The sequence below is a fragment of the Scyliorhinus canicula genome, chromosome 18 (assembly GCF_902713615.1).
Source record: "Scyliorhinus canicula chromosome 18, sScyCan1.1, whole genome shotgun sequence".
Classification (NCBI taxonomy): domain Eukaryota; kingdom Metazoa; phylum Chordata; class Chondrichthyes; order Carcharhiniformes; family Scyliorhinidae; genus Scyliorhinus; species Scyliorhinus canicula.
The window spans coordinates 28,626,376-28,652,428 of record NC_052163.1 but is presented as its reverse complement, the minus strand read 5'-3'; the positions used below and the strand labels follow the sequence as shown (position 1 = coordinate 28,652,428).

General features: G+C 44.3%; 1 protein-coding gene across 3 annotated transcripts in view; it reads right to left on the bottom strand.

Annotated features, from left to right (window-relative positions):
- The window catches only part of ttyh2 (tweety family member 2), a 162,614-nt gene that overhangs the window by 26,946 nt on the left and 109,615 nt on the right, over nucleotides 1–26,053 (bottom strand). For 2 of the 3 annotated variants that reach the window (XM_038776652.1, XM_038776653.1), the window contains one exon: nucleotides 22,621–22,693. In XM_038776652.1, the coding sequence (XP_038632580.1) occupies nucleotides 22,621–22,693 (73 nt within the window). Of the gene's footprint in view, nucleotides 1–4,021; nucleotides 4,146–22,620; nucleotides 22,694–26,053 lie in introns of those variants that run through there. The other variant, XM_038776654.1, reaches the window with a different exon arrangement.

Here is a 26,053-nt window from a genome sequence, read left to right as displayed (position 1 = left end):
CTGAATGTCCAATCGCATGTTGGTCGGCGTGAAGGGAAATAGCAACAAAATGCACATTTTATTCAGCACTGCATATTCCTGGGAAATGCTACTCCAGAATGGTTCAGCCTCTTGGGCTTTTTATGTGTTTTTGTCACAGGCAAGGTACAGCAGCATAGTCTTTTCATTTGGATTCAGCTGTAAGTTAATAACCAACTCTGGGGTCTCAATCTCAAAAAGGAATTTTTTACCCACTACTCCTCTTTCAAAATCTGACGCTTCTTTTATTTGCCAGTACTTCCTTGCATATAACACCCATGACCTTTACATCCTTATTTGCATTGGCTCAATTAACAAAACTATAGCTCAAGGAATCCTCTTTATGCTGCTTTGTTTCACAGCTAAGTTTTCTCCTTTGTAGGCTGTTAACCAGAGACCCTGGAGTTCTAAACAGAGCTAACACTAGCACAGATCTGTCCTGCCGTGAATTCTCCTGAGCAACTTTCGCCAGCAGATTCAGTTGTGAAATCCTGGCCAAGATGTACCCTGCCCATTCGTTTCCATCCCTTTTCATTTTAACGGTCTTTTAGCATTTCTTTCTTTCTTAATATATATTTAATTCCCCCCCCATTTTATCCATCCTTCCTTCACCTTTCTCCTCTTTGTCCCCCCCCCCCCCCCCCCCCCACCCCCCCACATCTACAGTTCATCCTCGGATGTTAGTTTCCCTGCTGTTTGACCTTTCACATCTTTTGTCCTCTCTGGGGACTGCCATTAGCACTCTTTCCCCTTGGTTTCTGTGGCCATCAGCACCCGGTTTCCCTAGGTTTCTGTGGCTATGACTCATCTTTCATTCTTGCTCCACAGTATAAATATTTCCCACTTTCTCTGTCTATTAGCTTTGACAAAAAGTCATCGGACTCGAAACATTAGCTCTTTTCTCTCCCTACAGATGCTGCCAGACCTGCTGAGATTTTCCAGCATTTTCTTTTCCTTTATTTAAACATTGATTTGAATCCACCCAGAAAGCTAGCCGCCTTTATCCCCCCCCCCCCCCCCCCCCCAAATCTCCGGTAATTTTATATTATTGTAGAAAATTGTAGCCCCTTATAGTTGTCTCTGAAAAATGTGTTTGGAACACTGCTTCGCCTTATCGCAATCCATGGTGTAGCCGTCTTAAACTAAATACTAAACAAATGAAAACAAGAAATTCTGGGCAGTTTAGGCAGCATCTACTGAGAGCAGGAAATACAATTAGTGTTTCACGTCTGCGCTAAAGAGGGATTGAATTTCATCTTATCACAGACCTTTTGTCCACATTTCCACCCATACCTTGTTCAAAATCTATTACTTTCCTAAGCTTTCCCAGTTCAGGTGATAGGCCACAGACCTGAAACATTAACTCTGTTTTTCTCTCTACACCAGGGATTTTCAAAAAGTGCGGGTCGCAACCCCGCAGGTGGGTCATGGGTTGTGTCTGGAGGGACGTGGAGCGATAGGTGGCAGTGTTTCCAGGGTGGTCTTCCATAAGATGGAATGTTTTGCTACAAGAAAGAGACATAAACTGGCAGGGTTTAAATAAAGGACGCAGAACATATTTGGACACTTTAAAAAGAGGTTTCTTAGAATGGTGTGGCCCGTCAATAAAGTAAACTAAAAGGGTATAAAAGTTTGAACACATCGGAGATATTTAGTACGGGGGCAAGAGATCAGCACTGCAGTAGAAGGAAGGTGACCCTGCAAATTATCACATGGAAAGACACGACTGATCATTGGAAGAAGAGCCTACAACCAGGAACCGGCTGCTTTGGGTGATTGTACAATCACAGTCGATGGTAAATTTAGGCCTGGCGAAGTATTTACTTACTGGGAATAAATCGAGCTAGACATCAATGAGGCGTTCATTTGATGGTAATGAAGCAATAGTTGATTTTTAAAAAATTAACATTTTCTTTTCTGCAACTGTTTAAATCTGTAACCATTTTAATTTTCAAGTAAACCCATTGGTGCCCATTTTAAATCTGTATTCCTGGCTACAAAATAAACTAACCCCATTAGTCTAACAATTTGAGTGAGTCATCAATTTGATCTCTTGTAATTAGAAGGCCGTAAGTAGACTGAGTGTTTTATACAAGATAGAAAAGTGCAACACTCGTTTAATTTGTTAATGAGATAAGAGGGTGGAACAGAATTTTAAACAATTTAAGGTATTGGTATTCATGGTCCTACTTAACTAAGTGCACATTGTAGCTTAAAGTCTGCACCTTAACGGAACAATAATCAGGACAAAATAAATGAATGAAAGACTGAGATTTGGTGGGAAGCACTGAAATGTATACAGAGTCATATGTAAACAAAAATGGTTTTTACAAATAACAATTTATGGTTGCACTCTAAGAGTTACAAGCAAACGCAAATAAACCCCATGTAGACCTCAAAACACGAGATAAAACATGGTGGCCGCAGAAAGACTGTAAAAACCTGGACAAACTCCGAATGAAGAGTGCAGGCCTGAAATACCTACAAATCCTCGCAAAAAGGATGCGAAGAAAAAAAAGATGAAATGCTCCTGGGAATGGAGTATCGTGAATGCTACAGCTGCGAGCAGTCGAACAGATTCAGAGTCCAGGCAGCAGGGAGTACAGGTCACAATCTACAAGCCAAACTATAGAGGCAGCAACAGGTCCAGGTTGGAGGTAGGCATGGAGTCTACATTGCCTCACCCAGAACTGTTCCGTAAAGCTGAAAGACTCAACGCTGAGAGAACTGGAGGAGATTTTCCAGATAGTGACAGTTTTATGTTTGCATAGGAAGGATTAGAAAAGTCACGTCAGTTTTTACTCTATGCAGTCGGGACCATAGCAAACTATATTATTGCACGACAGGATGTCGCTGCAGCTTTGAGCTCATGTGAGGAAGCTCTCCAGGTATTTGATTCGTACTTCAGTGTTCAAAAAATTTGGTCATTGAGCAAGTGAAAAAGAGGCGGCAAAGTCTGGGCGAATCCATGGATTCATTTATAAATGACCCGTACATACTTGCGGAGAACTGGGACTATGGGATCCTCAGACGTACATTAACACTCAATTTTATCATGGTTGGGGTCTCAGATAAAACACTATCAGACCTTTTGCAAACAGGGGGAGATTTAACTCTCACAAAGGCTGGACAAATAGTGCGACAGACAGAGCTCAGAAAGATAACCGGAACAGTTGTTCACGAGGAAAGTGATGTTTTGGAACAAAAGAGGAATGGTGCCGTTCGATATGTTGGACAAAAAGAAAAAGAGAATGTGCAGTGAAGCAAACAAACGCAAAATCAGGAAAAACCACAGCAGCTGCCATCTTGAGATGTTAAAACTCTGCATAAGTGGGAAGAATGCCCAGCAGGGGGAGCTGAGTGCCACAACTGGGAAGCCAGGACATTTAAAAAATGTCTGTATGTCTAAAGCTCTCATAGTTCACAGAAGGAAAGAAATAACAACAAAACTAAGTAAAATCTAAGAAGCGGAAGAGCCACAGCAAAAACAAATAGCCTCCTTGGGAGAAGCGAACAAAAACAGAAAATAATTATTAGAGCATTAAACTAGAAGTTGATGATCATCTCTTAGAATACTCCTGCAAGTCTTTTGGTATTATCTGATAAAGTATCATGGCACAAAAAATATCATATTACAGTCATCCTCCATCCAGTTGCAAGGTGCAGAGTAGGGCTAACACTTGGCCTTGCACTAAGGTGTAAGGATAAAGAAATTGTAGAACTTCTATATGTGATAAAGCACCAGAGTTATTACTGAGCAGAAAAACATGTTTGCAGCCAAGGCTCATTTGCAAGGTTGATGAAATTTCTGACGAGCAGTCCAATATTGTATTCAGAAACTAATTTCCATCCTTATTTTCAGGCTTAAGGAAGCTGAAAACAGAATATTACATAACCCTAAGGGCAGATGTATGATCAAGAATACCAGTGAAATAAATCAAACTGGAAGATTTAAGTGTTATTGAAGTTGAAGCATATACTGCAAATAATACCAAACACTTACCAGCCACTGAGAAGAGATTTCAAGAAATTAAACAAGTATAGCAGCAGGATGATGAACACATTCAAGTAAAAGAGTATTGCCAGAATGGATAGCTAGATCACACCCCCAACAACCCAGTATTTTACCAATGTTTTGAACAGAGAGAACTTCACAGTAGCGAAATACTGCGCAAGGGCCCTGGTGGTCAGGCACAGTCACTTCATTGGAGAGTTAAGCATGAATTGCCTTACATGTGCAATGAATATACAACAGCAGAGTGAGCTGCTGGCACCCTCCACTTTTCAGCACCAGGGTGGAGGCAGTCATTACACACTGGGATGAATCTTTGCAACACATGACATCTCGGATATTGTGGTGCCAGACAACAGACCCAGTTTGCTAACGAGCTGTTCCATAACTTTGCATGTGACGAGTACGCCTAGTTACACGCAGTTGACTGGAGAAGCAGAAAGAGGAATTTGAACAATCAAGGAACTGATGAAAAAGAACAAAGATATTAACTTAGCCCTTCTTAATTACAGAACCTCACTAAAAACAGGTTCTCACCATCAGAACCATTGATGGGAAGATGACTGCAAATACAACAGCTCTGCAACCTAATATTACCTCACATAATCATGATAAAGTTAGGAAGAGTGAGGAGCAACGAAGAGACAGTCAAGCTCATAATTTCAACTTCAGGAGCAGATCATGAGAGAGAACGTGTTACAGCCCAGAGATACGAGCTCAACGGAAAGAATCCACTGTAACAGAAAGAGCTCTTATAGAATTGAGACAAAACATGGAAACATCAGAAGGAACCAAAGAACCTTGATATCATTGGGAAGGGAACCATTGAAGTCTTGCACATACTATTTAAATCTGGATGGATATAAGGAACTTGAAACAAATAGAAACTCTACAACCACCCAGGCGGAAGACACTCCTACTCCTGTTCGTCTTCAACCTCGAAATGAAATCAGGGCCAGATCAGGCAGATTGGTCAAGACACAACAGAGTCTAACTTGGTGAAATCTGAAACTTTGGGGGAAGGAGTATGTATATTGTTGGGACAAAGTCTTGGGGAGAGATGTAGAATAAAGGGTTATCACAAGCACCTGATTCTGATGCAATGTCACATGACAAAGAGGCAGATCTGGTGGGAAGCAGTTGTACAACCTTGTGTGGATGTAAAGATCTGTCTTCCCTCTGCCTTACATCGTTTGTCATCCTCATCCACCTCCTTGCCCCTCTGCATGCCATCGTGAGCCCTCCCCGCCACCACTCCTTGCACACTGCCCTCCTTGACTTTTTCCAGTGAATTAAAATGTGGCTACCAATTTAATTATTTTGCTGGTTTTTAACCTCTGTTGCAGGGGAGAGTCTTCAAAGCAATTTTGGGCAAGTCTGTGAAAGGCAGATGACAGAATATTGGCGGTATAAGAAGTGGTGAACATTTTGAGTTTAGCTCATTCTTTATGTACTTACACAGAACATATTGTCTGTAGACCATACCACATTAATATGAATTATTATTATGTTTACTTTCACATTGCAAAATGGTGAACACAGGCAGTTCACATTTTATGTTGGCCAGTTGTCAATTCCCCCATATTTGGAGGCTTCACATGCCATAATCTTCAGCAAATAACACTCATCACTGCTACCTACGCCTTATTTTCTGGAGCAATGTTAGCCCTCCTCTGCACCTTGCAACTGGATGGAGGGTGACTGTAATATGATATTTTTTAGCCATGATACTTTATCAGATAATACCAAAGCACTTGCAGGACTATTCTAAGGAATGATCATCAACTTCTAGTTTAATGCTCCAATAATTACCTTTTCTCGCCTCAGCCAGCCTGTACTTTGCTTCAGCTTGAATCAACCAGGAAAACATCTTCAGATCTAATCTTAAAAACTGAATTACAGTCTCACTTGGTATTTCTAGAACCAGAGAATTAATATTTCATGGATCCATGTTGTCACTTTGCTTTGCTGAAAGTGCTAGGATTCATCTTTCCATTTCAATATCTACAATCTATTTTCCATACTTTTCATAATTCTATAAGTAATATGAAGTTCGTCCAGCTCCAGAAAAGAAGGCGTAGGTAGCAGTGATAAGTGTTACTGGCTGAAGATTATGGCATGTGAAGCCTCCAAATATGGGGGAGTCAACAACTGCCCAACATAAAATGTGAACTGCCCGTGTTCACCATTTTGCAATGTGAAAGTAAACATAATAATAATTCATATTAATGTGGTATGGTTTATTGAATCAATTATTCATAGCACGATACCTATAACCAAGATCAAAGTATTTTAAACCACAACATTTGTTGTCTTCGGTCTCCAAGCGTTCTTCAAACTCACTGAGTCACTTTGGCAATGGCATCGTCATAAGGTCCCATCCGGGATCAGATTTGGTGCTTTTTCCTTTTTGGATTCACACCTCCCCTCCTCTCCCCCTCTCCCCTCTTCCCCCACTTTCCACCTCTCCCACGTCCCCCCCCCCCCCCCCCCCCCCCCCCCCCTCCCAAACAACAAATCGTCTTCCTCTTCATTGGAAATATGCAGATACTACACATTATTTGAATAATATGTTGACACTTGGCACACTTATACCATTCCACCCACGATTTGATAATGAAACCACCAACAAGTGGGATAGCACACATTTCTTTCAGTCTATGAGGCCTTTTTCTCCACCAACCATCCACCTGTCTATTCACCACAAACATGATCCTTCAATAGCTTGTTGAGTCATGCATCCAAAGATTGAACTTTGGGCAATAGATCCCCTGATATAACTACAAAGTGGGTGCTATTTATTTACAAACCTCTTGATTTAATGCTTAGATGGGATGTGAACATAAGCTGCATTGTTTAGCTAGACCACTGAGATGCCTAGTCCACACATTATTGATCCATAACTTTACTCCATCCTCACCCATCCAACAGTTGTCAACGACATGCACAAAATCTCCTGCAGGGAAGCTGATGTTCGATATGACTTTTTGTATGCAAATTAACACAGGCTTTAATTTAATTGCCTCAGATATACAGACAAATACCACTGTGAATTCTGTGGTTATTGCATGGCAGATGTCAAGTGCTAGGCTATCCAAATCCCAAAGGGAAACTTGAAACAGCTGCCAGATGATTCTGCAATTTGTGCTGTGAAGTTTTCTGAAGTCAAGAACTAACTCTCAGACCAATTGTGATGATTTAATATTAAAGTTAAACAATTTTTAAAATAAAGAAAAAAAAAGTTAAATTGCAAAACCACTTTTACACAGTTAACAGTACTTCAATATTCGGTACTTCAGTATTCGGAATAAGGTATTCAGTATTCAATACTTCAGTATTCGGAATAAGGTAAATGAGTTGATGGCGCAAATCATCGTAAATGACTATGATTTAGTGGCCATTTTTGAAACATGGTTAAAGGATGGTCAAGACTGGGAGTTAAATATCCGAGGGTATCAAACTATTCAGACAGAGTGGATGGTAAGGGAGGTGGTGTAGCTCTGTTATTTAAGGATGACATCCAGGCAATAGTAAGGGATGACATCGGTGCTATGGAAGATAAGGTTGCATCCATTTGGGTGGAAATCAGGAATAGTAAGTCGAAAAAGTCACTGATAGGAGTAGTCTATAGGCCACCGAATAGTAACATTATGGTGGGGCAGGCAATAAACAAAGAAATGGGGCCTCACGGTAGCATGGTGGTTAGCATCAATGCTTCACAGCTCCAGGGTCCCAGGTTCGATTCCCGGCTGGGTCACTGTCTGTGTGGAGTCTGCACGTCCTCCCTGTGTGTGCGTGGGTTTCCTCCGGGTGCTCCGGTTTCCTCCCACAGTCCAAAGATGTGCGGGTTAGGTGGATTGGCCATGCTAAATTGCCCGTAGTGTAAGGTTAATGGGCGGATTGTTGGGTTACGGGTATGTGGGTTTAAATAGGGTGATCATTGCTCGGCACAACATCGAGGGCCGAAGGGCCTGTTCTGTGCTGTACTGTTCTATTCTATTCTAAATAACTGATGCATGTAGAAATGGTACAGCAGTTATCATGGGGGATTTTAATCTACCTGTCGATTGGTTTAACCAGGTCAGTCAACCCAGCCTTGAGGAGGAGTTTATAGAATGTATCCGCGATAGTTTCCTAGAACAGTATGTAATGGAACCTACGAGGGAACAAGCGGTCCGAGATCTGGTCCTGTGTAATGAGACAGGATTGATTAATGATCTCATAGTTAGGGATCCTCTCGGAAGGAGCGATCACAATATGGTGGAATTTAAAATACAGATGGAGGGTGAGAAGGTAAAATCAAACACTAGTGTTTTGTGCTTAAACAAAGGAGATTACAATGGGATGAGAGAAGAACTAGCTAAGATAGACTGGAAGCAAAGACTTTATGGTGAAACAGTTGAGGAACAATGAAGAACCTTTCAAACAATTTTTCACAGAGCTCAGCAAAGGTTTATACCAACAAAAAGGAAGGACGGTAGAAAGAGGGAAAATTGACCATGGATATCTAAGGAAATAAGGGAGAGTATCAAATTGAGGGAAAAAGCATACAAAGTGCCAAAGATTAGTGGGAGACTAGAGGACTAGGAAATCTTTTGAGGTCAACAGAAAGCTACTAAAAAAAAGCTATAAAGAAGAGTAAGATAGATTATGAGAGTAAACTTGCTCAGAATATAAAAACAGATAGTAAAAGTTTTTACAAATATATAAAACAAAAAAGAATTTCTAAGGTAAATATTGGTCCCTTAGAGGATGAGAAGGGAGATTTAAAATTGGGAGATGAGGAAATGGCTGAGGAATTGAACAGGTTTTTTGGGTCGGTCTTCACAGTGGAAGACATAAATAACATGCTAGTGACTGATAGAAATGAGGCTATGACAGGTGAAGACCTTGAGATGATTGCTATGACTAAGGAGGTAGTGATGGGCAAGCTAATGGGGCTAAAAGGTAGACAAATTTCCTGGCCCTGATGGAATGCACCCCAGAGTGCTAAAAGAGATGGCTAGGGAAATTGCAAATGCAATAGTGATAATTTACCAAAATTCACTAGACTCTGGGGTGGTCCTGGCGGATTGGAAATTCGCAAACGTGACACCACTGTTTAAATAAAGAGCTAGGCAGAAAGCGGGTAATAGGCAAGTGAGCTTAACTTCGGTAGCAGCGAAGATGCTGGAATCTATCATCAAGGAAGAAATAGCGAGGCATCTGGATGGAAATTGTCCCATTGGGCAGACGCAGCATGGGTTCATAAAGGGCAGGTCGTGTCTAACTAATTTAGTGGAATTTTTTGAGAACATTACCAGTGCGGTAGATAATGGGGAGCCAATGGATGTGGCATATCTGGATTTCCAGAATGCCTTTGACAAGGTGCCACACAAAAGGTTTCTGCATGAGATAAAAATGCATGGCATTAAGGGTAAAGTAGTAGCATGGATAGAGGATTGGTTAATTAATAGAAAGCAAAGAGTGGTGATTGATGGGTGTTTCTCTGGTTGGCAATCAGTAGCCAGTGGTGTCCCTCAGGGATCAGTGTTGGGCCCACAATTGTTCACAACTTACATAGATGATTTGGAGTTGGGGACCAAGTGCAATGTGTCCAAGTTTGTAGGTGGCACTAAGATGAGTGGTAAAGCAAAAAGTGCAGAGGATACCGGAAGTCTGCAGAGGGATTTGGATAGGTTAAGTGAATGGGGTAGGGTCTGACAGATGGAATACAATGTTGACAAATGTGAGGTTATCAATTTTGGTAGGAATAACAGCAAAATGGATTATTATTTAAATGATAAAATATTAAAACATGCTGCTGTGCAGAGACACCTGGGTGTGCTAGTGCATGAGTCACAGAAAGTTGGTTAACAGGTGCAACAGGTGATTAAGAAGGCAAATGGAATTTTGTCCTTCATTGCTAGAGGGATGGAGTTTAAGACTAGGGAGGTTATGTTGCAATTGTATAAGGTGTTAGTGAGGCCACACCTGGAGTATTGTGTTCAGTTTTGGTCTCCTTACCTGAGAAATTACGTACTGGCACTGGAGGGTGTGCAGAGGAGATTCACTAGGTTAATCCCAGAGCTGAAAGGGTTGGATTATGAGGAGAGGTTGAGTAGACTGGGACTGTACTCATTGGAATTTAGAAGGATGAGAAACATATAAAATCATGAAGGGAATAGATAGGATAGATGCGGGGAGGTTGTTTCCACTGATGGGTGAAAGTAGAACTAGGGAGCATAGCCTCAAAATAAGGGGAAGTAGATTTAGGACTGAGTTTCGGAGGAACTTCTTCACCCAAAGGGTTGTAAATCTATGGAATTCCTTGCCCAGTGAAGCAGTTGAGGCTCCTTCATTAAATGTTTTTAAGATAGAGATTGATAGTTTTTTGAAGAATAAAGGGATTAAGGGTTATGGTGTTCGGGCCGGAAAGTGGAGCTGAGTCCACAAAAGATCAGCCATGATCTCATTGAACAGCAGAGCAGGCTCGATGGGCCAGATGGCCTACTCCAGCTCCTAGTTCTTATGTTCTTATTATGTTCAACAGTCCCAAACAAATCTTGGCTTAAATAAGCTCAGAGGTAAACCCTACCTTTGATGGCAACAGTCCTTATAGATTTTCTTTTTTTTAAAATAAATTTAGAGTGCCCAAACATTTTCTTTACCAATTAAGCAGCAATTTAGCATGGCCAATCCACCGAACGTGCACATATTTGGGTTGAGAGGGTGAATGGGGAGAATGTGCAAACTCCACATGGACAGTGACCCAGGGTCGGAGGAACCCACGCACACACTGGGAGGATGTGCAGACTCCGCACAGACAGTGACCCAAGCCAGAATCGAACCTGGGACCCTGGAGCTGTGAAGCGATTGTGCTATCCACAATGCTACCGTGCTGCCCTCAAATTAATCTCAATTTTTTGCTGGACTTGAGGTTTGATTTGCCCTACTTTTTTTTTGAAATAATTTTTATTGAAAAAGTTTGAATTTATACAACAATAACGCACCATAGTAAAAAACCAAAAATAACAATAATATTAACAATCATAAACATTCGCTCCCGGCTCTACCGCAACTCCAAAAATCGCGAGTCCCCACCCTGGTTTGACCCTGGATCCAACCACCCTCGACACCGTCCCCGCCACACCCTTCCAGAATTCTTCCAGTGCTGGGCATGTCCAGAACATATGGGCGTGGTTCGCTGGACTCCCCGAACATCTGGTGCATCTGTCCTCACCCCCAAAGAACCTACTCATCCTAGTCCCGGACATGTGGGCCCGATGCAGCACCTTAAATTGAATGAGACTAAGCCTTGCACATGAGGAGGAAGAGTTGACTCTCTCCAAGGCATCCGCCCAAGTCCCGTCCTCTATCTGCTCCCCGAGTTCCTCCTCCCATTTAGCCTTCAGCTCCTCCACTGACGACACCTCCACCTCCTGCATTACCTTATAGATGTCAGACACCTTCCCCTCTCCAACCCACACCCCCGAAAGCACTCTGTCCATCGTCCCCCACGAGGGCAGCAGAGGGAATCCCTCTACCTGTCGCCTAGCAAACGCCTTTACCTGCAAGTATCTGAACATGTTCCCTTGGGGAAGGCCAAATTTATCTTCCAGTTCCCCCAGGTCCGCAAACCTTCCACCAATAAACAGGTCCCTCAATTTGCTGATGCCCGCCCTTTGCCACCCCCTAAATCCCCCATCCTTGTTCCCCGGGATGAACCGATGGTTGCCACCCAGTGGAGCCTCCATCGAGCCCCCTGTTTCCCCCCGATGCCGTCTCCACTGTCCCCAGGTTCTTAGGGTCGCCGCCACCACCGGGCTCGTGGTAAACCTCTTAGGGGAGAGCGGCAACGGTACCGTTACCATGGCACCCAGGCTCGTACCTCTACATGACGCCATCTCCATTCTTTTCCACGCCGCCCCTCCCCCCTCCATCACCCATTTACGCACCATTGACACATTGGCTGGCCAATAGTACCACAGAAGGTTGGGCAGCGCCAGCCCGCCTCTATCCCTCCCTCGCTCCAGGAACACCCTCTTCACTCTCGGAGTCCCATGTGCCCACACAAAGCTCAAAATACTGCTAGTCACTCTCCTAAAGAAGGCCCTGGGGATAAAGGTGGGCAGGCACTGAAAGAGGAACAAGAACCTCGGAAGCACCGTCATTTTGACGGACTGTACCCTCCCCACCAACGATAATGGCAGCATGTCCCACCTCTTGAACTCCTCCTCCATCTGATCTACAAGTCTGGTGAAGTTATGCTTGTGAAGAGTCCCCCAGTCCCTGGCCACCTGCACCCCCAGGTACCTAAAGCTCTCCCCTGCCCGCCTAAGCGGGAGCCTACCAATTCCTTCCTCCTGGTCTCCAGGGTGCACCACAAACACCTCGCTCTTGCCTAAATTTAATTTATAACCTGAAAAGGTCCCAAACTCAACTAGCAACTCCATCACTCCCAGCATCCCTCCCACCGGGTCCACCACATACAGTAACAGGTCGTCGGCATACAACGACACCCTATGTTCCTCTCCACCTCGCACCAAGCCTCTCCACCTCACTGAATCCCTCAATGCCATCGCCAGCGGCTCGATTGCCAGTGCAAACAAGGGGGACAGGGGGCAACCCTGCCTGGTCTCTCGGTAAAGCCGGAAGTACTCCGACCTCCTCCTATTCGTGGCCACGCACGCCATTGGGGCCTCATATAGCAGACTTACCCATTTAATGAACCCTTCACCAAATCCAAACCTCCCCAACACCTCCCATAGGTACCCCCACTCCACTCTATCGAAGGCCTTCTCCGTATCCAGTGCCACCACTATCTCAGCCTCCCCCTCAATCGCCGGCATCATGATGACATTCAACAATCTCCGCACATTCGTGTTCAGCTGCCTTCCCTTCACGAAACCCGTCTGGTCCTCGTGCACAACCCCTGGCACACAGTCCTCTATCCTGGTGGCCAGGATTTTTGCCAGGACCTTAGCATCCATGTTGAGGAGAGATATGGGCCTGTATGAACCACACTGCTGGGAGTCCTTGTCCCTCTTTAAAATTAACGAGATCAGCGCCCGCGACATTGTCGGGGGCAAAGTCCCCCCTTACCACGCTTCATTGAGTGTCCGCACCAGCAAGGGGTCCACTAGGGCCACAAACTTTTTATAAAATTCCACCGGGAACCCATCCGGCCCCGGTGCCTTCCCTGACTGCATCTGCCCGATCCCCTTAACTAGCTCCTCCAGCTCAATCGGCGCACCCAACCCCTCCACCTTCTCCTCCTGCACCTTCGGGAAAGAAAGCCCGTCAAGGAACCTCTCCATTCCCCTCCTCTTCCCCGTTGGCTCCGACCGGTACAGTTCCCCGTAAAAGTCCTTGAGGACCTCATTCACCTCTACCCCCTTCCGCACCACATTCCCACTCTTGTCTCTCACTCCAGCAATTTCCTTAGCCGCATCCCGCTTGCGGAGTTGATGAGCCAGCATCCTACTCGCCTTTTCACCATGTTCGCACACTGCCCCTTGTGCCTTCCTCCACTGTGCCTCCGCCTTTCTCGTGGTCAGCAAATCAAATTTAGCCTGCAGGCTGCGCCTCTCCCCCAACAGTCCCTCCTCTGGTGCCACTGCATACCTCCTGTCCACCTCCAGCATCTTTCCCACCAGTCTATCCCTCTCACTCCTCTCGCTCCTCTCCCTGTGTGCCCGGATGGATATCAGCCCCCCACGAATCACTGCCTTCAGGGCTTCCCAGACCATCCCCAACTGAACCGCCCCCGTATCATTCACCTCAAGGTACCCCTCAATACTTGCCCGGACCCGCCTCCTCCTCCGCCAACAGCCCCACATCCAACCGCCACAACGGACGTTGGTCCCGCACCTCCCCCATCTCCAACTCTATCCAATGCGGAGCGTGGTCGGAGATTACAATGGCCGAATACTCGGCCTTCTCCACTCTCGGAATCAGTCCCCTACTCACCACGAAGAAATCTATCCGAGAGTAGACCCTATGTACGTGGGAGAAGAAAGAGTACTCGCGTGCCCTCGGCCTCACAAACCTCCATGGATCCACCCCACCCATCTGATCCATAAACCCTCTCAGTACCTTGGCCGCCGCCGGCCTCCTACCCGTCCTAGAGCTGGACCGATCCAGTGAAAGATCCAACACCGTATTAAAGTCCCCCCCCCCCCCCCATGATCAGACCTCCCGCCTCCAGATCCGGGATCCGTCCCAATATACGCCTCATAAAGCCCGCATCGTCCCAATTTGGGGCATACACACTAGCCAGTACCACCTTCTCTCCTTGTAGCCTGCCCCTAACCATAACATACCTACCCCCCTTATCCGCCACCACCTCCGATGCCTCAAACAACACATTTTTCCCCACCAGAATCGCCACTCCCCGGTTCTTCACATCCAACCCAGAGTGGAAAACCTGCCCCACCCATCCCTTCCTCAGGCGGACCTGGTCCGCCACCTTCAGGTGGGTCTCCTGAAGCATTGCTGCATCTGCCTTTAGCCCCTTCAGGTGAGCCAGTACCCTTGACCGCTTCACCGGCCCATTCAACCCTCTCGCATTCCAGGTGACCAACCGGATCAGAGGGCGTCCCGCCCCCCTCCCCCGTTGACTAGCCATAGCCCGTCGACTGCCCGCCCCAGGCCAGCACCCCCTGCCCGACCCAGTCCCCACAGCGACAACACCTTTCCTCTGTCCCCCCAGCCCCCACCAGCTCCTTCCTGACCCTACCAGCAGCAACCCGGTATTCCCCTTTCCCCCCCTCCCTTCCACCCCAGGCTAGGAACCCTCCCAGCCGCGAACCGTCCTCCATTGTACTTCCGTGGGTCAGTTAACTTCTGCTGACCCTGGAAACTCCCGCCAATAACCCGACCCCTCCCAAAGTGGGATCATCCCCCAATCTATCCCTCCTCCAGGCACCGCTCCAGCGCGGGGAAGAACCAGTTAAGGCCCCGCCTCCCCCATCACCATCTCCGCGCTTTCGCACTGCCCCACCACACCCTTCTGACGCAGCTCCCAAATAACAGCCCCAATCCATACCCCCAATCCGACATAGAATACAACAAACCCCCCCGACCCTCCCCGCAAGATACACAACTCAACCAATGCCCCACAGCAGAAAAAAACATAGCAGAACAACACCCCCATAAATAACCATATCAAAATTGCAAAAGTACAAAAAAAAAGGAACATAGCAACAGCAGAATCCAGCATTAAGATATTACAACCGACCCCGCAACCCCAAACCCTTAGTTCAAGTCCAGTTTCTCCGTCCGCACGAAGGCCCACGCCTCCTCCGGGAAATCGAAATAATAATGCCGGTCCGAATAAGTTACCCACAGGCGCGCGGGCTGCAACATTCCGAACTTTATCTTTTGCCTGTAAAGCACCTCCTTCGTCCGATTAAATCCGAACCGCCGCTTAGCCAGCTCCGCACTCCAATCCTGGTAGATCCGTACTACCCCATTCTCCCACTTGCTGCTCTTCACCTTCTTGGCCCAGCGCAGCACACACTCCCGATCACTGAACCGGTGGAACCTCACCAGAACCGCACGCGGGGGTTCATTGTCCTTAGGCCACCTGGCCAGTACTCTGTGTGCTCCCTCCAGCTCCAAGGGCAGATGGAAAGACCCGGCCCCCACTAGCGAGTTCAGCATTATAGCCATATAGGTTGTCAGGTCCGACCCCTCCAGCCCCTCCGCAAGGCCCAAGATCCGCAGGTTTTACCACCTCATGCGGTGATCAAGCTCCTCGAAGCATTCCTGCCACTTCTTGTGGAGTGCCTCGTGCCCCTCCACCTTACTCACGAGGACCACGGCCTCCTCCTCTCGTTCAGTGGCCTGCGTCTGCAACTCCTTGATGGCAGCACCCTGGGTGGTCTGAATCTCCGACAGCCTTCTGTTTGTTTCCTGCAGAGAGCTCAGTACCTCAGCCTTGAAGTCTGTGAAGCAGCGCATGAGATCAGCTAGTTGCTCCTGGGCCCACTGTTTCCACTCCTCTGGAGCTCTGCCTGCGGCCATCTTGGATCCCTTCCCCCGTTTTTTCTGGGGAGCTGCTGCTGCTTTTTCCCCCTTTCCACTCCGAGTTATGGACTACGGGGAAAGTCGTTCAGCACACCTTCCCCCACTGGGAGACATCGAAAAATTTCCGTTTTGGGCTCTAAAAAGAGCTGAAAAGTCCGTTTAAAATGGGAGCTCCCAAATGTGTGGCTTCCTACTTCATCACAGCCACCGGAAGTCGATTTGCCCTACTTAAATGTGCATATACGCAATTCATTTCTGGTGACGATATAACTATTTCTGATGATTTTCCAAGGACCCATTCTGATACATGCTTGTCAGGGTCAGGCCAATGGTGGGTCCCTGTTCTCATGGCACCTTTGGTCTTGGGCACGTTCTTCAGGGCAGATACCTCCTCCTTCCTTCTCACACCAGTCCTTCACTAACCCCGAATTCCCTCGCTGCAGCAGTTATTCAATGAGTTAGCAAATGTCACAACCTTTGCTTGAAAGCAACTTTGTACTCAATTCTTTTTGCTGCAGGACCCATTTCTGCTCGTCACGCACCATACCATGTGTATTCTGCTCTGTGCGGGCATGTCTTCAACTCCCAGGGATCTTCTTTGCAACACAGTCCTCCTGAAAGTCATGCATCGGCTTAGAGTACAAAGTAAGTAAAACATGTTTTTCTGTGGTGGAAGCTTGAGGCTAAGCACTAATGCAAGTACAGCATTTTGTAAAAATCACATAGATGCCAATTAGATGCAAAAAGCTTGATTGTTTTTGTGCTGAAAGGTGGGGTCGACTTGAACACCCAGCTCTACGGTACTTAAAATGATTTAAAAAAAACTTTTTTCTAGCATAGAGTAACTATCTATTCATCAAATATCTGTCTATGGCATGCACTTCCTGTCCGTAAATCTAATTCTTGTGTCAAAGTTCTGATTCACAAACCTAATCTTGAAACCGCCTATGTGAATAATCATAATTGGCATCAGTGTAACACTTGTAACGATCAAAGGGGTTGGAAGGGGGGGGGGAAAGAGAAGACAGGAAAGAAAGTGGGAAAGAAAGGAGGAAGGAAAGGCACGAATGGAAAGATCCCAATCTATAAATCTTAGCAGAAGCAACATCAGCCTGCACATCACATCTTCAAAATCTGTTTTGCAGATTACAAAAATAGTTTCCTTGTTAGACATATGGTAGAAAATATGCCCATTTCTAAAAGCTGATCGGTATTGACATTGATCCAAATCAGCTGTTTAAATTGAACCAGATTGAGCTGAATTAATGTGAACAGACTGCTAAAAGGCATTAAAAATAGCAATGGAGAGAAAATTAATTATTTAAAAGAAAAACTTAGTTTAAGGAAGCACTGAGGTAACCTGATTCACCCAACACTTAATGAACAGGTTTTGCCATTGCTGTGCATTTAGAATCTATCATACCATCACATAATAACCCAATAGAAGGTGTCGGAAGGCCCCAAGAGCGAGAAGACAGCTCAAATGTCAATCAAATCAGAAGCTTTCAACTAAACGCAACATGGTTTCACTCAATCAGCTACCGACAGTAATCTGCTTACCAGATTTAACAGCTGGCAGGGCTGTAGATGGGGGATGGAGAAAATAATAGGAAATCATTTTGCACCAATACAGATGATTGAAAGAAATATTCGAAGGACTTTAACCAAACAAAGCATGCTCAGGTTTTCACGGGCTACTGACTGAAAAATGATTTCAGTGCTCATTGCTACTAAATGAATGGCAGAGAAACATCACCATTTGTCCAAAGGCATCTGGAATAAACCCACAATTTAGCACTTAGTGGGTTTATGGAAGTGGGTTTACCACTATGGAACCTTGAATTAAATCTGCTGTCCGCAGTGCTTGTGCATTAGGCTGAATGCTCATTTTTGTAATGTAAAATGCGTACAGCTAACTCTGTGAACTGGGAATATATGAACATGATTCTTGACCGTAAGCCAGTATTTAGGTTTTCTTCCAGTTTATTGTATTCATGTAATTGTAATACGATTGAAAATTGCAGTTATACATTTACCTCTTTGATCTTCTACAAATTTCCAATCTTAAATACAGTACGACACCTGACCCTGAATGTCATTTGGGATATGATAAAAGAGACAAGAAAACCTTGAAACCTATTGTGAATGGTGTTGAAAGACAGAACTTTATCCACTCTTAAATGATTCATTGTTGGCAAGTGATAACTTGCAAGATTTGGGAAAATATTTATTTTAGTTAACACCAGGTAAGCAGTCGAGATCATGAGGGAACCTTGAAGCACATTTCACGCATACTGCTGCTCACACATCACCTTAGCTTCATCATGTTGAACTGTTGAAACAGGCATTGGATTTTTCAAGTGTCAAAGGCAACAAATGGTTTTAATCAAAGTGAAAATCTGCATCTCTGTGCGCCTTGAAATTGCGAATCCTGTCTGATTTGAACACATCAGGTTAAAAATAGACTGTATGCTAACAAAGAAATTGATAGTTACCAGTGACCTAAGAATACCACAAACAGTAGCTCTTCCAAACATGGAGGGAAAAACCCACAAGGAATAAAGCTTCCGCTGTCGAATCCACACCTGCAGAGCTCGCCAGTTTGTCTCTGCCTTCAACTATCTGTTGTTCTGCTTTCAATTCAGTCTCTCATCTCCTTCCCAACTGCTCTGTCTCTTCCCTTTGTTCCGTTAACCTTTTTTACTCTTTCATATGTAGCGTTCCCTCTGCATTGTACCGTGGACAGAAGGGACCAAGGCATGCAAGATGATGGGCTAAGGTACAGGCAACAATAGGTGCAACTCTGCTGGCAGAAAGCAGCAGCACCAGGAACTAGGGAGGTGGAGGTGGACAGATGAGAAGCAACTAATGAGCCTGGAACATGCTGGGAAAGGATGCCATTAATGCTACTCTATCTTGGGGACTGAGTCCAAAAGTCCCTTGATTGGTGGCTGCAGACTGACCGTTGGTGGTCAGGGCTGCTCATATTTTCATACTAAGAAGCCTCACAACACCAGGTTAAAGTCCAACAGGTTTATTTGAAATCACAAGCTTTCAGAACGCTGCTCCTTCACCAGGTGAAGTCATGTCAAATAAACCTGTTGGACTTTAACCTGGCGTTGTTGGAGACTTGTTACTGTGCCCACCCCAGTCCGTCACCACATCATACTTTCAAACACAGCCTTTCAGAGCCTGGATCAATCAGTCGCTCCAAATATAACTTTCCTTCCACTCCCACAACTAGAACACAGCCACAGATAAAATGAGTGTTAATGTTTAAAAAAAAAACACTCACCTCGGGAAAAGAAAATCACCAAAATGGAAGTTTACCTGTAAAAGGCCATTTGGCAAAATAGGGCACCACCGGTGTTTGAATTCCAATCAAGCCTCTCCCCACCTTCCTTCATTTCATCCCTTAAAAATCTTTCTATTCCTTTTGCCCTCGTGTCTATATCTCTAGTTTCCTTCCAAAATGCATTTATTCCCTGAGTCACAATGTTCCAGGTTGAAGTCCTACTTGAGGACTTGAGCACAGAAATCAAGGATGACAGTCATGAGGTTGTGCTGCACTGCATTTCAGAGGCGATATTAAGAAGGAGCCCCATCTGCTTGCTTGGGTGAATGTAAAAGATTGCATGGCACTATTCTGAAGAGGAGCAGGGGAGTTATCCCTGATGTCCACCCCCATATCGATCGCTGAAGCAACATCACAGAAAACAGATTATCTAATAATAATCTTTATTGTCACAAGTAGGCTTACATTAACACTGCAATGAAGTTACTGTGAAAAGCCCTTAGTCGCCACATTCCGGCACCTGTTCGGTACACGGAGGGAGAATTCAGAATGTCCAAATTACCTAACAAGCACGTCTTTCGGGACTTGTGGGAGGCAACCGGCGCACCCGGAAGAAACCCACGCAGACACGGGGAGAACGTGCAGACTCCGCACAGGCAGTGACCCAAGTCGGGAATCGAACCTGGGACGCTGGTGCTGCGAAGCAACAGTGCTAACCACTGCGCTACCATGCCGCCTGGTTATCACATTGCTGATTGTGGGAGTTTGCTGTGCGCAAATTGGCTACATTTCAAAAAGTACTTCAATAAAAGGTACCTTATTGGCTGTAAAGTATTTTGAAACATGTACTCATAAAATGTGTTATATGAATAAAAATCTTCTGTTTTCTCGATTCGTCTCAACTACTTGTATCATCAAGATCCACAAAACGTCCTGAATTGCTTATTGGACTTATTAGCTTTTAGTTAGCACTAACTATTATGGCTGCAATGTTCTGCTCTCTCAAGCTAGGGCCTCGGGTATTGTTAATTCCTGAAATTAATCCAAATAAACTTTATGTACCAAAGAGGTAACTAGACCGCCAAATCAATAAATTATAGTGACCTCTTTTCAACTCCTCTCCTCCAGACACTGCCAACAGCGCTAAAGGCACAATAGTACTTCGGTCCAGTTGTCATTCTCTATTTGTGACTGGGCAGTTGGTTCCAGCAAGTTGTTTGACTGTAAAGCACATCACAGTCAAATTAAACCCTCATCAGATGTGCACACACATGAAATCCCAGATGATAGTGGATTGTGACTAGGAGTATGCAATTTGGTCAATTCCTCTCCCCTTGAAACTGGGTATGTATATGGCATCTTTGATAAGTTACTGCTGGCTGATTTCCACCCCACCCCCCTTTTTTTTTAAAGAAAAGAATCCGAGAGCAGTGAAATTCGGCCATAAAACTGAACCATGCAAAACCTGGTCATCCCTGGCTTTGATCTATGGCCCGTATTTAGCTTGCTAATTTCAGCATTTAAGTATCATTTCCACTGACTGCATTCCACTCAGAAAGGCATTAAAATCTCTCAGACTTAAAACTTTCGCCATAGACATACTTAAGTTAGAACAAAGCATCGCTTGAAAGGGCCCGAATTTGATTTTCATCTGAAGTGCATTTTGTTCTGAGGGTTTAAATTTCACAGGCGTTACTCTCCAAGAGCACTGCAGATCTACGAGATGTACTGTCGTCTGAATGTTTGTCAAATTCACTTATAAAGCAATAATCAGTGCATCAAAAAGAGACAAATAATCAGCCACTTCTAGTGTCTTAGTGACAACTTCTGCATACTGAGTTCACTGCTGACTCACAGTCGTTTTGCAGGGGGCTTGGGAACAAGGAAGCCAATAAATGTTTTCTGATTTTACACGTAGTTTTCTGAATCGTAGTTACAATATTTGGGAGGTGAAATGGAGACAAGGCACTTCATTCAAGGTGGGGCAGAAAGCCAAAAATTTAAAAGCAAACACGGTCAGCTTTTGACCAGCTCCTGACTTCAGGGCACTTGTCTGGAATTGATGAGGGAAAGCAGAAGGACCCATCTGCACGGAAATAACTAATTAAAAATGTATGCCTGTATGCATGATTAAGGTAGGAAAATAAAGGCATTTTCTGACATTGCGCTGCCTGCCCAGGGGGAATTCTGCATTGTTTTGTATATGAGCGTTAAACCAAGATGTGTCCTTTTAAGATGAACAGAAAAGATCCCATATCAGCACAAAAAGGAGGATGATGACGAAGAGGAGGGCATAATACCAGTGTCCTGGTCAACATTCTGCCCACAAACTATGCCATCACAATCTGATTTAACTGGTGCTTCATCTCATTTATTGTCTTTGGAATCTTCCTCAGTGCAAACGGATAGCAGCGTTTGGCGACATGATTGAATTTTTAGGCATTTTGTTCGCTCTGAGGTCGGTGCTTTTTGGTGTTCTGAGAATGTAGCAACGGTGCTATCCAAATCCAAGTCCTTTCCTCTTCCACAGAACGTCCAAGCTTAAAACCCTGCATCACAGCATGCTCCACCTGGTTTGAATCTGTGGCTAGGTCACAGGTCCGAATACTGGGAACGAAAGTGGGTGGCACTTCTGTTCAGGCAGGGATCAGCTGGCCAATTGACATACAGGAAGAGGCCAATCAGTTTGAGTGCATTTCTTCTGCTCTTGCACTCTGGCAGCAGAACCCCCGCAGTGCTGATACCACCTCCCCCCCCCCCCCCCCCCCCCCCCCACCCCCCCACTTTGTTGCTGCATTCCTTGCTGATCCACTCTCCAAGGCAAGCCACGCTAACTCTCTTGATGGCTACCAGAGGGGACCGACACTAAACTCACACTTGCTTGCAGCCACCTTTAACTGAGTGAGTATCTGAAGCCCTGTGGCTGTTTGTGCACCATTAACAAGATTAAAATTTCCCATACAACTGTTCTCAATGCGCCAATTGCCTTCCATCCATAAACAAAGTCCTCCAACTATGTCAGTTGCCATCAGTAAATTGTGGAAATCATGTTAAGACAGCAGAAATCTGGTCCCAATGTCTCCCCATCCCTATCCCCAAATTCATTCCCATAGGACCGGGAACATTCCAAGCTTTGATTCCAAAAAAAAACATGCCCAAATACTTATACTCTTAGTTTCTACAAGTATTGTGATGCGTTACACATACAATTTTCTAAAGTATCAGTTATTCACTTAATAGAGATACATATGGGTAAAAGGTCAACATGATCAATGTCACTTACCACAGCTGCAGAGGTATCCAGGCCCAGGGACCCCCAGCTAAGGATTAAGGTCAGGACCCCACTGACAATCACTCTGGAAAAAATAAAATCTAAATGTAACGAGCTTCAAAAAAGGCTAAGCAATCGCTTAAGGATTTAACTTTAGATCTAGCTCCTCTATGTTATAGGGCTCTATCAATTGAGGCCCGATTCCGTGTTTAATGTTGAAATATAATTGGGAGAACATTTATTTTAAACAGCACAAAATGTTATTATAAGCAGGTTTTTGCCTTAGATCAAAATTTGCAGAAGAAAGAATGGGCCATTCATCCCTTCCCTTCTGTGCTGGCTCATGAAAAGAGCTGGTACCCGACTCCCATTCTCAAAATATTTCCCCATACACTTAAACATTTATCCCAAATCAGTAATATAATCTTGATCTGCATGTCACAGAACATTATATTTTGGTAGATTAGAGAAAGTATTTTGTGGTGGATTAACTGGGTGCTCTCCAGATAGCTTGGTGAATTTGTTAGTGAGAAGCTGTACTTTGCACAGGGCAGGAATTGCACAGCTTACTTCTGACCTCAAAAGAGTTGGCAGTAAGGACAACTCGCTGCAGGGGGATGACAAAATCTGCGAGAGTTCCCTTCGCTGACCGCCACATTACCTTCAGCTGCTGGAGGTATATATTAACATTTGGATTTCCTCAAGCTATTGCCTAGTTCTGACAACACAGGAACTGTTTCCATAAAGTCTCCTATAACCTAACAGCCATTGTTTTACGCATGCGATGAGTGAAAAAGCATATCACAGGACGACTACTCACCTATAGCCAGAACATACTGTACTGAAGACCACATGGTAAATGTGGTAAATACCACAATATGCCTAAATATGACAAAATCATAAGCCAATGTGCAAGGCTAAAACAATTTAGATTTGTTTTTAATTGAGATTATATATAGAAACAAAAAGGCCCAGCAAATTATCCATAAGAAATTACTGAAAATAAAACATTGGATAGGACCCTAGAGGAATCAAAGTATCTTCGTTAATATGCATTCTTAAACTGGTTTTGGATGAAACACACTTCCGGTGATTTCTCAATGTGATGGCTGCATGTGGGTGCTGCAAATCTGTTGCACTTTGCACAAAGCCCATTTGTTCATTAGACTGAATTGAAATGGAAATGAAGGTCAACAGCAAGGTTATTTGAGCTAAATGAAGACTGGATGCGTACCCAGGGAACTAAATTATCTGACTTCTGTTCATCTATATTTGTCATTGTTCAATAACTGGATTTAACGTAATCTCAAACTAGGTGTCCTTCAAAATGACAACTGGCATGGACCGGAGATTTACAGAATTATATTCGAATGACAGTCACATAGTTCAATGCACACAAAATAGGAAAACACAGTTCCAAAGTCCCAAACTGGTTAAAGATTTATTTGGCTAAAAATGGTCTAAAGTTGATGACAAAAGTTCTGATTCTTAACAGAAAATTCAGTCATCTTTAGCCGCTCCCACTCAAATCTTAACTTTCTCTTGGACAGGGCCTGTGTCAGTGATACCTTTGATGATTCAAAAAACTGGTTTTCAAAAGAACTCTTCAAACATGTGCTTTTAACTTCATGCCACAGGAACTGACAGCATGAATCAAGACCATTGCATTTCAACTGGCTGGTCCCAGTGTAAAACTGCTCTGAGGCTTTCTTTGATTAAATCAGATATTACAGCTGTTTGAAATTGGAAAAAGTGCGACCTATTATCTGCAATAAAATCAAATGAATCTCAAGCCAATGATTCAAATATTGACACGGCAAAGGGCTGGATTCAAATTCCAATTATTTCCCAGCGGTGGGCAAAATCACAAGACAACACAAACAACAGTTATGAAAGGTAGATTAAGATCATAATCAAGTCTTTCTGGTTATCCAAAGACACAATCCTTCCTCTCGCCCACACACACAAATTCATGCCATGGCAGAGTCAAAAATGTAATTTAGTGGATAAGTCAGTTTTGTTCGGAACATAAAGAAATACTAAATTTCAGACAGATTTGAAAGAGGCAGCATTTAGAAAGAAACATATCAGGTCGGTGCTTCTTTTTATGTGGGTCATCAGTTTTATTTTTGCAAATAATACGGATTCACTAAAAATAAGCAGCACGGCTAGGTTTAGAAAATTCTGATAAATCCTCTCATTCTCATTTGTCATCCCAAGGCAGGAGTACCCGAGAACATGTTCTGGCAATTTACATTTTCTAAAATGAATACAGGAAGACCAAATTCTCCAAAGTCTTTAAGACAGAGATAGATAGGTTATTAATTAATAAGGGGATCAGGGGTTATGGGGAGAAGGCAGGAGAATGGGGATGAGAAAAATATCAGCCATGATTGAATGGCAGAGCAGACTCGATGGGCCGAGTGGCCTAATTCTGCTCCTGTGTCTTATGGCATAAAATCTTTGCAATTCCCACACTCTAGCATTTGAATATAAGACAGCATATCTCCATGGCGAGGAGCAGCTGAACTTCACTTATGCACAAAATAAAAACTGTATTGTTGAAATATTCATATCGCGTTGGTGAGTGAAATTCTGTTCCAAGGCACAGCACCTCAGCAGCAGGCATGGAGGCTTAGTCCCAGTGCCCACTTCACAATGCCATTAAGCTCACAAATCCAGCTGGCCCGTTTGTCATGCACGTAAGGAGCTTTTATTCTGAGCTGTAATAAACTTCAGCCTGGAGACCAGCAGGGTACCAACCTCCTGGTAGCGCTCTCTCCTTCCATCTATTTTTTTCATTTTCTGTGCACATTCATAGGCCCCTGTTTTCATCTCAGCATTTATTGCACGCTAGTGACTATGGTGTTCTTAATATCAGGCTGCAAGATGTGCTAAACCAGCTCCACGATTTAGAAGACCAGGAGTTGGGGGTGGGTCTATTGACAGGTCACAAGGTCCCTCAAAGAAGGATCAGGAGGAAGTCAGTCTCTTACTATTTCCAAGCACAGGCCGGGAGAGAAGGACATTTCCCATTAGCTGCATTATAGTAATGAGAAAGCATCTTTAGTGGTCTGTCAGAATCAGTAAAACGGTCGAAACCTGGGTTCCTCGCTTACCCTGAAGGCCGCAGAATGTGTTATGCTTCAGTGACACAGAAGGAAATAGAACGGCAAAAATCACGTTGTCCAATAAATTGCATTTTCTTTTAAATGGTGAATAAGCAATGTAACTCAGAATCTAAAACAATCTTTTTAAATATGTTGAAAAGCATTAGGCTGCTGTTATGATCAAGTGTTACTTCCCAAGTGAAATGGTGAGACTGCATTAGCCAGCTGAACCTCTTCACACTAGACTGCACTCTCACTCTGTCTGTGTTTTCCATGGACAGTAATGGAATGCTATTTTAAAACTTGAGCTGTTTCGCAATGGCTACAATTTATAA